Below are 14762 nucleotides of genomic sequence, written 5' to 3'. Positions count from 1 at the left end.
AAAAATGTTGGTTGCAGTGCTTCTCTTGTTCTTGATTACCGAAATCCCTCAGGGCATCCTCGGCCTACTCAGTGGTATTTTAGGCAAAGCTTTTTTGTGCAATGCTAACACTTATTCGGGGAGTTGATGGATATATTGGCGCTCCTGAATGGAGCCATCAACTTCATACTCTATTGCTCAATGAGTCGCCAATTCCGAACGACGTTTGGCCACTTTTTCAAGCCGTCGAGCGTTCTGGCCAAGTTGCCGGTTGAGCGTGGGCGGCGGGGCGTCAGTGCACAATAAAACTGAGGCGAGCAAGCAGAATGGCAGGCAAGTTTCGCATCTCAGGAGGGTGCAGAGCACCGTGATTTGATGCAAGGCGGTCAAACGAGACATAGGTCAGACCGTTACCGCATTGTAGGATATGTTTATATTTGTATATAATTCCAAATAAGTGGTAACTAAATACATTTTGTGCAATTAGACGTTGTGCGCAATTGGTGTAAAATAATGTTGTACATGAAATTATATGGATTTTTTTAAATTGTACATAAGTTATACTAAAGCATATAGGCAGCGTGTTATAATGCAATGAGTTTAACTTTTTTTACTAGAATCCCGGGAGAACGCTTTCTCAATTTTTTTAAATGAAATTTACTATTTAAATTTTACATTCACTGTGGGACCACTGCGATACCATAATTATGATATAATCTTAATTATCATAATTTGTATTGACCGGTTTATTCAAAAAATTAACGTAAATTAATATATAATAATGTAAAGTTAATTCATTGTAAATGTATAATCCAAGGCACTCGTATGTTTTATCGTAATCACTGCTATATCATCTAAGATATGATGGATATATTCAATTTACACCAAAATCCAAAGAAGTTGGTGAATCTATATTTATTACAAACTCTATAGTGGCAATAAGTTAATAAACTCATTTTCATAAATTCAAAAAATTTTCTTAAATTCTCGAAGCTAAGATATGTTGAATAGAAGTTACATTAGATAGAAGGTGCATTAATAGAAGTTTTCATGTCAACTCTTCAACTCTAGTCAATATTTGTACCATAAACTCATTTCAAAGAAATGTTATATCAAATATCAAAGAAGTCTTATATGTTACGTGTTTGTTTTAATATAATTGAACTACGTTAAATATTTTGGCATTCAGATAGTAAGGAGTTATTTAATATTTGCTTTAAAACTTTCTTTCTTTTGGATACTTGATTTGTATATTGAATGTATGAATATAGTTCCGTTACAACAAATTATCATTTCTATTTATCACATATATAGTTTATATTAAAAATAGTTATTAAATTCCCAGTAAGCATGTGATGTTGTAGCAATATTCTATATAAATCCCTGCCAACATCATCCCCGTGTCAATAAACCAATCTGGTTTAGATGTTTGTTTAAAATTGCAATTGTGACATACCGATCGGTCGTTTTTTTATGAAGGCTATCAAAGGTTATATTTTTATTGAGAAAAAACCGTTACATCAAATTATCTTATATTTTAGAAATTTTAATAATAAGTATACATTTTGTTAACATTTCTAAAGTTTATCCGTAACATTGCGGCGCGGCGCTTACGCACTTCGGTATTTTTTTCTCTGAAATAGCCGCGTATAGCATGATTGCTTTGAAAAAAATTCTATTCTAAATTTTCAAAAAAAATTGGAGACAAAAAAAAATCAAATTTTTCAAAAAAGTCAATTTTTTTTAAAAAAATCTCAAATATCTAATTTTTTCAAAATTTTTATAAAAAAAATCAAATAAAAATCGAAATTACGTACTAATTATTTTGATCTCTGTTAAAATTATCTCAATTTAATAAATGTTCAAGTATAAATAATTAAAAAAAAACATGTATTGCCCGAAATGCTTCTACTGATGGCGCGAGGTTTGAATAGAAATGCTCAAAAATAATTTTTTATCCGCAAATATATATTTTTAATAATCTAATCATAAACAAAATATTTATCAAAAGATGCTTAGTTCTAATTCTATTTGTTGTTTGGAATAAATATCAAATATTAAATGAATAACTTGTGAATTTTGTGAATTTGCTATGCGCAAAGCAATGATACATACATAATGCTACATAATAATTATTATTAATTTTATTAACTACTTTATACTAGTAGTGTTTATTTCTAAGTAATCAATATTATTGGCCTAAATAACGTTAAAACCAGTGTGTGTTGTATATTAAGTTGTATATTGTTGTATATAACACGCTGTCTATTATTATTTTAATCGTGTATATATTGATGATAACTCTACTTGCGTTTATTAAGTTTATGATATAAACTTATGCTGTGGGTTTACAAAAGCTTTAATTACTCGTATGACATGCAAAAAATTTATGTGATAGAAAACATATTTTTAGAACGTAACATCTAATAATAATGAATGTGCTTTGATGATTTGCTTTGACCGTTAATAATAATTTATAAACATATCTTCATCTTTCTGATTGTAGTATATATAATGCATTTGTTGTTGATTTTAGTCATAAACATTCAAACTTTACTACATTTTTATGAATTATATTATCTTTAGAATATATCAATTCCAGAAGTAATTTTGCATCTTCTTTCCTCCTATTTGTAAGAATGACCAAATTTCACTTTTGAGAGTATTATAGTTCATTCATATTTTCAATCGCCCAATAATTATTTTTTTATTTTTATATATAATATTTAATTCAATAAGTTTTTTATGCATTCTGTTGCTTTTTATCTTTACAGTTAGATATATTTATAAGCCCTATGAAGTTTATATAAATAAATTTAGAAATATATTATATTTAATACATATATAAACTTAACACAATTTAATACTTTAATCGCTTTTTTAATTTGTGCTTATATGTTAGTTTACTATGAAAAAACATATTTTATTAGAACTAACTACTATAGTTCATTATGATTTGCTTAGTTATTTATTGGTGTTTTTTTCATAATATTGCTTAATTATTTGGTTTTCGCATTTTTATAATGATTTTGCGAGTTATTGAAAAAATTATATTATTAGAATATTTGAGAATGAACACGGCTAAGACAGATTTAAGCTATACGACAGAAATTATTTAATTTATAAGCAAAAAATAATTATCGCCAAAGACTTATTTGCAAATTGTGAAAAACGTATGAGAGAGATCTAAAGTTATTAACGCATGCATAAAAAAATTAGTCGTATTGCATAAAGTTGTCTTTGCTAACAAATCATCACATATTACTTGACTAAATTATAATTTTAATAAATTATTTTTCTAATTTTGTTTATATTATCAGGTTTTTAAAAAATTAAAGGTTTATAAAATTTACAAAAGTAGATGATAGTAGGTTAAACTTGTTGTGAAATATGAAAACGACTGGTGGAATTTCAGATGCGGGCAACCTGGCTGATTGAGTCGAGAATCCAGTATGCAAAGGTCTAAATTAATTTTCTAAATTTAGATAGTTAAATTATTATAAATTTAGAACACATTTTCTACATTTTTAATCATTATTCCTAAATTTAATAATATGGATAAAAGTCAGTTTATGTATGTACCTAAAAAATATGGTTGTTATATAATGTATATAACTATAAAAATTATTAATACAATGTGTCAAATTATATTCTATAAAATGTTAAATTGTTCCAATATGAAATTTCTTATAAAAAAACTATATTAATGTTAAACAATATTACAGGTTTTCAATATGTATTGTAATGTAATAATAAAAAATGTAAAATTTATTATAGTAGATAAAATAGATTATTATTTATCGTTAATGCTTATGACTATATAAATAAAATATTTTTGGAGTTTGATACATTTCAGATAAATTTGAATAATTCTTCCAAATATTATTCTGATAAAGCTCTACTATGGTTTTAAAACTCAATGATTTATTTTGTATTTGTATTTATGTAAGCTTATACAATGTTGTAAATTTTATACAAAATGAAAAATATATAACAGTTTCTATATATGTATTATGAAAGTAAAAATAAGCCACATAAAATATTAATTTTTATTAAATTGCCAAATAATTTTTTTTTTCAATTATAAGTATCAAAATTATTAGCAATAAAATGATTGTTAAAATTTTTGCAAATAAAAATTATGGATTATTTTATAATAAAACGATTGTTGAATTTTTGCTAACCCATATATTATTAAAAGTTTCATTAATTGAAATAACACCCGTAATTTGTCGAAAAAAATTATTCATGTATATTTTAATGCACATGTTTATCAAATATTTGTTTTATATTTTATTTGAATATCAAATCAACGTTATAATTTTTATTATACAACATCTTCTTTGTTATACTTCATCTTCCCCAAATATATGAGCAACTTTCTTCATTTTCTATATTAGCATTCATATTATTATTTGTATTTGATTCTTCTACAAAATCATTAAGTTGGGAATCGATATTTTCCTTGGACTTCACGTTTAGAACAATTGCAAGACTTGCTGTGATGTTTTCCACCTTTAATAATATAAATATAGCAATGAAATAATTTATATAGTTTATATATTTTCAGGTAAGTTTATATATATATATATATATATATATATAGCTGATGAAGTATTTTATTAAATTCTGTATATGTATTTTTATAAATTCACCTTTTCAGATACTTCTATGTTGGTCGACAACTTTTGAAATTCCTGCAGGTGAACTCTAGCAGCATCAATGTTATTTTGCAAGGTCAAATATAAGGCTCTATTAACAAGTACTAGTAAGTCATTTTCATCCTTTCGTTTTTCTGAAGTTTTGAAAAGCTCATAAGCTCTTTCGAAAGCTAGGCCTGCATTATGGTCGTCTCCTAACCGTTGGAGAGCGACTGAAATAAAGGATAATATATAGAAAATAGTAGATTGTTAAGGTAATAAAAATATAATATTAATTGAAATCTAATATTTATCTATTACCTGCTAGGAGCATATAAGAAAGTGCATGAGTGGGCCTCAAATTAGCTGCAGCACTTAAATATACGAAAGCGGACGCTGGCTGCTGCGCCGACAAAAGCACCATGCCAAGTGAATACAATATTGGAGCTGATAATGGAGAATATCTAGCAGCTCGGGATAAACAGGAAAGTGCCTATTAAAGTAAGGAAAATATAAAAAATAATTTTATAAAAGTATTAAGTAATTTACCTCTTACCGTTACGATTTTGCCCTTGTAATAAAAACATAATCCTATGTTATTCCACAACTCTGGGCTATCAATGCAGTTTTGAGCAGCCACTTTGTATTTAGCTAGGGCAGCATCGTAGTCTCCATGGGACTAGATTATGAATAGAAGAATGACATTTATAAAAATATATTGTGAAATTCCAAAACCATACCATATTATTACTAGCATGCATTTTTAAAAAATTGGTATACACTTATACGAACTTACAAGTACAGCTACGGTTTTAGAAGCTTCATATTAAATTTCACATGTTTGTTTTATCTTCAATTTAGTAATACAATTTATTCAATTTAAGAATACAAATTATAATTGTGAATGTAATAATTGCTATGGTAAATGTACAGCTTTTACAACATTATTGGTTGGTGTGAAGGAAATATTAGCATTTTATAACAAAATATACAGCTGATAACAATGAAAAACTAGTGGGGTGGGTGGTATCGTGCCTTAAGGCAAATTGCTGTAACTTCCCGTACCGTAACAAAATGTTCGAGGAATACTGAATGTTTTCAAATAGATTATTATAAATATTGTAACATTGTCTAATATTTATAAGAATTATATAAACTGAATTGCAAAGTTGAAATTATTTGTTTCAACAAAAAACTAAAAAAAAAAAAAAAAAAATGGAACAAAAATTTTTTTTCCAAAATCAATTATTTTGTTAAGACAAGCAGAAAGTTTTTTGAATCATTCAAATCGGACGCTTAGTTCTCTCAAAAACTGCCATTTTTTACATATTTAGCTCCGTATCTTCGAAATGGCTGGGCCTGCCTTTGCCAAAAACTAATAAACACTTCTCCCAATCATTACTAATTGAATGTTTTTTAGATCATTCAAATCGGATACTCCGTTCTCTCAAAAATTCGATTTCTATTTTCCGCACTCTTTGCTCCGTATCTCCGAAACGGCTGGACCTGCCTTTGCCAAAAACTAATCAGCTCTTTTCCCTATCAATAGGAATCGAATGTTTTTTGAACCATTCAAATCGGTTGATCCGTGCGCCCTAAAACGTGACTGGAAATTTGTATCCACACATACATACACACACATACACACACACACACACACACATCCATTTTTTCTGAGGTATGCCAAAATGTTCAGAAACGTTCAAAACGTCGAGAAATGTAAAAAATTTCAATTCCGATTTTCGGCCCATTACAATAACTTACCCTACGGGAAGTTAATAATAATATATTTTAGTAATATTATTTCAAGTAATAATGTAATATTATATCATTTTTCAATTTTATAATTCACGATTTAATCCGATATATTTATGTACCGTGTATATATGGGACTAAATCGGAAATTTTAAATTAAGTAATAATAAAATATTAATATTTTTAATTGTTATAAGTTATAGTTGTTTTAATGTCTGGATATTTTGTTAGAGAAAAAAATAATAATATATTTTAGTAATATTTTATTAAGTAATAATGTAATATTATAACATTTTTTAACTTCCTGTAGGGTAAGTTTTTGTAATCGTCCAAAAATCGAAATTGAAAATGTTTACATTTCTCGACGTTTTGAAGGTTTCTGAACATTTAGGCATACCTCAGGGATGTGTGTGTAAGTATGTATGGATACAAATTTCCAGTCAAGTTTTCGGGCGCACGGATTAACCGATTTGAATTGTTCAAAAAACATTCGATTCCTAATAATAGGGAGAAGAGCTGATTAGTTTTTTGGCAAAGGCAGGTCCAGCAGTTAGGGAGAGAAAGAGTACAGAAAATTGAAATCGAGTTTTTGAGAAACAGAGCATTCAATTTGAATGATCTAAAAATCATTCAATTAGTAATGATTGGCAGAAGTGTTTATGAGATTTTGGCAAAAGTAGGCCCAGCCATTTCGAAGATACGGAGCTAAATGTGCAAAAAATGGCAGTTTTTGAGAGAACTAAGCGTCCGATTTAAATGATTCAAAGAACTTTCTGCTTGTCTGCAATGTTACAATATTTATAATAATCTATTTGAAAACATTCAGTATTCCTCGAACATTTCGTTACGGTACGGGAAATTCCAACAATTTTCCTTAAAGCACGATGCCATACACCCAACTAGTTAATTTATAATTTGCGATTTAATCCAATATAAGTGTGTACGTTTATGTATATGTGGAACTTGGGACTAAATCGGAAATTGTAAATTATAAATTATTTATTTATTTATTTATTAAGTGCCCAAGGAAATTATAGTTATTTTATTTTCTGATGGATATTCTGTTAGGGAAGGCTTATATTTCCTTTACTCTAACCCAGTGGCGTCGGAAGCAAATTTTTGATGGGTAGGCTCTTTTTTTTTCATAGACAGGCAGTGGATTCATTTTTATAGACATATTAGACCATATTATTTTTCGAGATTATCAAAATTTATGGGTAGGCTCAGCCCACACGGTTCCGACGCCACTGGTCTAACCAATGATAATTTATATGAGTTATGGATTTTTTTATTAGTTTATGTTTGTTTTGTGCATAGAAAATCCTAAAACAAAAGAGTTTTTGAAAGTGGAGTGTTACAAAATTATTATATAGCCGCAAAATTCTTTTAGTTTTGCAAAAAATGATATAACTTTGCATATATCCACATTATTTGCGAACATATCTTGTTAGGATAATCAATTTTAAAATACTGATATGTTTTTGTACGTGTAGTAAATTTACTAGTAAGCAAATTAGGTAATTTCACCGTGCAGGTTGACGTAGTGTGTGCCGCTCATGTCTAATTAGTAATTGCCACATAGTGTATAATTATAGTAATACTCAAATATTGAGATTGAAACAAATATTATAAAATTGTTTGTTTTACTTGCATGACCGAAGCTACAGCCAACAAAGCCCTTTCACAGTCAGGACGCAAAGCCACAGCCGTGCCCAAACGTTCGAATGCGGCTTGGGTTTCGCCCTGTTCTAAAAGTAGCAAACCTAACTCAGCGTGAAGCCAAGCTCCATCGGGGGTAACTCTAAATATAAAATAAATCATTTTTTTATAATAACAGAAAAATAAAATATAATATATATGTATATATATATATATATACATATATATATAAGAGATGGGCTTATTATATCCGAAGCCGGATCGGTTAGGATTTGTCTCCGCTTCAGAGAGGAGTTATATCCAATTAACAACTCCACAACTCCGACAACTTTGAAACATAATACTTCACACAAATGTGTTCTCTAGTGTGTTGTTAACATATCTAAGGATTTATTAAGGCTTTGGAAATAGTTTACAAATAGTTCATACATTTTTGTTCATTTTATTATAATAATTACTATTTTATGCATTGCATGCAAATCTCAAATTGACAAAAAACTTGGAAATCAAAATCAATTTTGCAATTATTTTTGAAGAGAAAATATAGAATTCTTTGAATATGTCCATTTTTATATGAAAATAATGCAGTATGAAATATGAAATAAGAACAAATCCTTGTGTATAATATTTTTCACAAAATAATAATACTTCACATTCTCTTATTATTTCTTTTTCGAGAATTAATTATACATCAGGTAGTTTGATTAGCATACTATTACTTGTACACAATTATAAAATCATAATTGTGTAAAAGTTATATTATAATACTAAATATTTTTTAGCTGGTTGTATACCATTGAAAGAGCTCATTTAAGGACAAACATTATCGTATACAGATTTTTTTTTATTATTATTTTTGAACATCAATCAGAACCTAATAGTCCTATAAGCTGTTGTGATGATTTGACTTAATACTAGTCTGTTTTATAGATGGCAACCCTATCAGTTGTCACATCTGTATACGATATATTATTATTACAATTTCTGTAATAGGGCGAGTATTTTAATATACAGAAAATAGAATACAAAATAGCATTACTTTGAGACGTTATATACGAAAAGTCTTAAAACTGCCTGTGCGAAAAAAAAACCACTTCTTTCAACCCAAACTTTTGTATTAGTAAAAAATCTCATGCAAATATCTGCACATGTTAACAGATTTAGTATCAGTTTAGGGAAGTCGGATATGATAAATCCTGTAAGACAACTCCACTCGGATTCACTTCGAGGGAGGAGTTATATCGGAGTGATAACTCCGGAGTGAGTTACCCATCTCTAATATATATATATATATATATATATATATATATATATATATATATAATATCTAATAATAATATCAATATTGTCATTATGGATTTACTCTAGGGCCGATTCGTAGACGCTCGTAGCAGCTGCGTAGTCGTTCTCCCGTTTCAGCTGCTCGGCTAACAAACTGTAAGATTGTATTTGTCTTCCGTTTTGTGCAGCACGGCGTAGATAATGCAGAGCTTCATGTCTGGAACCCACTGCACCGCGTAACATGCACTCCGCTAAAATTGATGAGAGTTTAGAGATAAAACGGAGATTGTCTTATATGAATCCGTAGAATGTATGCATATATGTATACTAGAAGTAGATTGATATAATCTTTTATAACTGTGCATAGAAAATATTTTTATTATATCTGTGTGTATCTTGATAATTCCTTCGACGTTGATAAATGTATTTGATATGTAGCACTATGACGTAGATATACACTAGGGAATGCAATACCGATGGAAAATTTCAATACCGGTATTTCGGTAATTTTTCATTTTAAAACCGGAATACCGGTAAATATAATATTTAGTAATTATCATAATTATTGGGTATAAAGTTAAAAAAAATAAAGATTACGCAGGGGTAATCTGTATGATATAAAATATTTTGACGCAAATATCGCTTAAAACCGTTACATTTTTACAAAAGATGAAACAAACATCATTATCTATCAGTCCAATTCTATTTATTGTAACACGATATGAAGCCCTTTGGAAAGCAATAAGTATTCAGTTTAATGACGAGTTGAGATAATATTTGACATTTGTTTATCTTATAGAATCACTTGAAGATATAGCTGTTTATGCAATTCTGGAGTTTAAAGATAAATTTGTTCCGAGAAATTTAAACTTTAGGGTATTATGTATCAAATAGCGCTTATGTAAAAATACCGAAAATACCGGTATTTTTGGAATGAAAACCGGTAAAAATACCGCCGAAAAATCGGGCGGTTTACCGGTAATTCGGTATACCGGTATACCGGTATTGCATTCCCTAATATACACCATGTGCTAAACTGCATGATGAAATCATCTAATTTACTTACTATTAAATTTACTACACGTACGAAAACATATCAGTACCTTATAACTGCAGTAATAGGATAGGATAATCATGATTATCCTAACAAGATATGTTCGCAAATAATGTGGATATATGCAAAGATATATAATTTTTTGCGAAAATAAAAAAGATTTGTAGCTATATATAATAATTTTGTAACATTCCACTTTCCATATGTTGAAATGAAATTGAAATATTTATATTGACAATTATTAGTTCGACACTTAAGGGGTATTCTAGTGTACAAATTCAAAAAAATCGATTTTTTTATTTCATATTTTTAAAGTTTAACTATCTAAGAATATGGGTACGAGAAGGTTTTCGAAAATTTGAATTATTTTTGGAGATATAGGCATTTTACTGACTCGGTCTCCATACTGGTTTGGCTTCACGCAAAACTTTAAATGCGTTTTTCTCAGAACAGATTTTCAGTACTGTTGACTAGATTTCTCGAGTTTTAATCGACCGATTCACTTGAAATAATCAGAGAGTCTTGTTTATAATAGACCTATCTTTAGCCCCAACTAGGATTGATTAACCCCAAATTCCAATTTTTACTATTTTTAAAAAATTCGAGAAACTCAAAAAAAACAGTAAAAAACACTGTTTTTCAAGCAGTCGCCAATTTGTTAAAAAAATTTTTTTTACTCATCGCTAGTTCAGGTGATTGCGACATCATTGTAAATTAATAATCTTTTTATTTTTTGCATTTCCGATGGCTAGGAGGGCTGAAATCATGTCAAGACTGAGGTGCCAATTTTTTGAGACCACCCACTTCATCAGCTGCCAGTTTTTACAATTTTCAACTTTTTTATTTTTTAATTTTTGTTTTGTATTTTAATAATATTAATAAACAAGTGGTAAAATAATAGATAGTGAAAACATCCATTGCTTTCTTTTATGACACTTTAAAAATGATCTAAAATTTATCGCTCTACACTAGAATACCCCCTTAATATGTTGTCATTATTCAGCAAATCGAAAATAAAATAGTATGCATACTCTTTGCAAAATATTGTTTTTGTTTTAACAAATTCTTTTGTTCATTCTTAATTTTTCTGTGACTAAGTATTTTTGATTTTCTGAATGATACATATCGATATTTAATGATGATAAGAGAATTATTAAGAGAGTCAAAAAAAGAATTATTATTTCAATTTATATTTGAATTTGACGAATTGACTGAAATACTATATATATATATATATATATATAATAATAATAATAATAATAATAATAATGCCTAGTACTGCCCTAGAGCAGATCCGTGAACTGAGGTAAACTCCAACTCGATTCGGGGAAGATCAGTAATTTCAATTGGAAACATTAAATTTACTAATAACGGTCAATTTATTAATTATATATTGATTATTAGTGTTTATTTTTCAGAATTGTTACTGTCTATAATCATTTTATGTCATTTAATCTTAGAAATCTATTCTTTTTATTCAAATCAAATGCATGTTTCTCATTGAAAATGTAATTAATTTAATTTTGAAATAACCCTAATTTTGTTTTTATTTAATAATTCGATGAATGCCTCGCAAAATCTATATTGTAAATACATACGAAGTTTTTTTTGAAAGACGTTGAAATATATTTGACGAATTAAGTAAAAATAATTACATATTGGTTGCATATGTTTTACGTTATTAATAGCACTCATTTATTTGTTTTTTGTTTACGTGGTTTTCAATCAAATTATAAGAGTGCATACACATATAATTTATATAATAATTTATATTTGTATGCATATAATATAATTACCTATATAGTGATAAATTTCCCAATCTGGTCTGGCGATCAGTGTTTCCGCCTCTTTATACGTTTCTAGAGATAAGTGATATCTTCCCAATAAAAATCTAATAATATGATTAAAAATTATTACAATTGTTATATAACAATTGTATCAAATATGTTATATTCTCATACAATGTTCTGGCAACTTGTTTGATGTTTTCAACGTTCTTGGAATTCAATTTGCTGCATTTTTGAAAACTGATGAGTGATTCTTGTAGTTTATTTTCTTCTCGTAGTATCAGACCCTTAAAATTCGAGCAATAAACCAGTTTATGTCTTTATGTATTTTTTATTATACTGCCTATTTTAAATAATCCATACAATCAAATCGCACCAATAAAATATCGGCACAAGTTGATTAATATATTTAAATATTATATGGTCGAAATGGTTATTTTTGTATATACCTGTATATAATAACAGTATTCACTTCGACAATCATTTTCTTTCAAAGTTTGTGCTATAATTTGCCGGCAAATGGTGAATTGTCGACGTACATATTTATCATACAAGAGCCATTCCAAGTTTTGCGTTGATTGTACTGCATAATTTTTATTAGCTATAAATATTTTTTTAATTTAAAACTGTGTATTATGTGTAGAATTATCTTTTTGGATTGTTTTTAAATATAATAAATAAAAGTTTAAAATGACGTTTTACATTTTTAAAAGGTTTCTTTATATTTTGTCTGATACCTTTCATAGTATACTCAGGCAATTTGGTCGTTTGCTTTCCGTTGCCAATAAATTTTTCCACCGTGTGCATTTATGATATTATTGGTAGATTCTTTATAATTAAATACTGGAGTATAAAATTTATATAATTATACAGAGTTCTTTTGCACTAAAGCTAATGAAGTACAAAAAAAGAATGTTATATGTTTACGATGTTTACTACAATAGGTTGCTAGGAAGCAGAGCATTACAAATACAGAACACACACACACACACACATATATATATATATATATATATATATATATATATATTAAATTAAAATATCAATGCTAGATATTTTATAATTAAATTGATTATAAATATTTGTATAATTTGTAAATACGATAATCAATTTCATTACATTTATATAGTTATCAAGATATTTCTTAAATAAATTTGAACAAAGCAACTCAAATCAAATAAAACTGCATTCCAGATTATAAAAGGTCATGAATCAATTCCAAATATCAATTAAACTCCACGTATGTTTATAAAAGCATGTAGAGAGAAGAAGCAAGATTCAATTACTGTTTTTGAACATGTTGCTGATAATACTTTTCCATTGCACTTTTGTTATAACTATTAATAATTGAAAGATATAAAAATTGCTAATTACGTAAAAGAGAAAAATTATATTAATATATTCTTGCGCAATTTGTTTATTTCGTCGATTTAAATTTGGCTCTCAATTTTTAAAGGATGGCGACCCTGCGAATCACAATTAAATCCAATATGACATCTCTATTATCAAATTTTGACATTTGTCGCGATAACCAATTGTAAATATTTTAATAATATTAATTTGTAACGAATGATTTTAAAAATGAAATTTAAGTTGAAAGTGTTTCTAAATTATCAAGAATAAATTAAATATGTTATTTTTATATAATATTTTATTAAAAATCATGTTAATAATAGGTAAATATTTACAATATAGAATATTGCTATTTTTAATTATATAAAATGTTCTTGGAGATTTCTTTTTTATTTTTTATTATTTAATAAATAGTGATGTTTATCTTTAAATTTTTTATTTTTAGCACTGTTTTGAGGTTAAAGAGAAAATGAGTGTTGCAGATGATAAAGCAAATCTTTCCCTTGGTGCTATGCTTAATAAAAATCAAAGACTTTTTCTTGGACTGTTTGTGTTACTGTTAGTAGATATTATATGGGTTTCGTCATCAGAGCTAACTAAAGTAAGAGATAACTATAAATGTTTATTAAATTAAACATTTGTTATCATGTATTAAACATTACTTTTGTTTTCAGTATATATATCATAACCAAGAGTATGAAAAACCATTTTTTTCTACATACTTAAAGACATCATTGTTTACATTCTATTTATTTGGTCTATGCCTATGGCCTCCATGGAGAGACTATTATACAAATGTAGATCCCTATAAAAGTCCTTCTTACTTATTGGTTTCTGAACCACATGATGATGAGAACTTTACAGTGGAAGACAATTCTCCAACAAGTTTAGGAGAACCTGTATTTGTTCCTGTTAAAACCCCTAATAGAGAAACATGTTCCGAAGATATGCATCAAGCGGATTGTACTTCCGACAGTGATGATGGAAGTATTAGAAGTGTTAGATTTAATAAATTAGCTGAGGTGAATAATAAATTCTTAAGTTGTGATATTTATTCTAAAATGGATTTACACTTGTTAGAAATGCTTTATTATTTATCTTAATTTATACTAATGCTTAAGGTACGGCAAATGCCTGATAATGGAGCAACAGAAGCATTATTGGCAAGATTATCTTACCACGCAAGTTTAAGGGCAAGCGAGGCTGCACGGCGGGCCGCAAATCGTTTGCCCACACAAAGAATAGCAAAAATTG

General features: G+C 27.8%; 2 protein-coding genes across 2 annotated transcripts; one reads left to right on the top strand and one right to left on the bottom strand.

Moving 5' to 3' along the window:
* Positions 1-4332: 4332 nt before the first annotated feature.
* Positions 4333-12962, bottom strand: LOC113374206 (Bardet-Biedl syndrome 4 protein homolog). Its single transcript, XM_026614389.1, has 10 exons — positions 12893-12962; positions 12605-12756; positions 12330-12442; positions 12165-12259; positions 9397-9565; positions 8022-8175; positions 5176-5298; positions 4941-5112; positions 4635-4852; positions 4333-4494 (listed from the first exon to the last, which is right to left on the bottom strand). Exons 1-10 carry the CDS (start codon positions 12960-12962, stop codon positions 4333-4335), a joined length of 1428 nt encoding a protein of 475 aa, XP_026470174.1.
* Positions 12963-14010: 1048 nt separating this feature from the next.
* Positions 14011-14758, top strand: LOC113374207 (solute carrier family 35 member F5-like; the record flags this gene model as incomplete). The annotated part of the gene is made up of 3 exons (XM_026614390.1): positions 14011-14109; positions 14183-14530; positions 14630-14758. Coding segments are annotated over exons 1-3 (567 nt in total), but the record flags the coding sequence as incomplete, so codon positions are not given.
* Positions 14759-14762: the final 4 nt, after the last annotated feature.

Source organism: Ctenocephalides felis, unplaced genomic scaffold (assembly GCF_003426905.1).
Source record: "Ctenocephalides felis isolate EL2017-DRISC unplaced genomic scaffold, ASM342690v1 CF-g0.4_SCAFFOLD_01654, whole genome shotgun sequence".
Classification (NCBI taxonomy): Eukaryota; Metazoa; Arthropoda; class Insecta; order Siphonaptera; family Pulicidae; genus Ctenocephalides; species Ctenocephalides felis.
This window is presented reverse-complemented; position numbering and strand designations above follow the sequence as displayed.

Coding starts and splice junctions, on each gene's coding strand:
- LOC113374206 (XM_026614389.1), bottom strand. CDS start 12,962: ATGCACACGGTGGAAAAATTTATTGGCAACGGAAAGCAAACGACCAAA. Junction 12,757..12,892: donor GCCTGAGTATACTATGAAAG/GTATCAGACAAA, acceptor AAATATTTATAG/CTAATAAAAATTATGCAGTA. Junction 4,495..4,634: donor ACATAGAAGTATCTGAAAAG/GTGAATTTATAA, acceptor ATATTATTAAAG/GTGGAAAACATCACAGCAAG.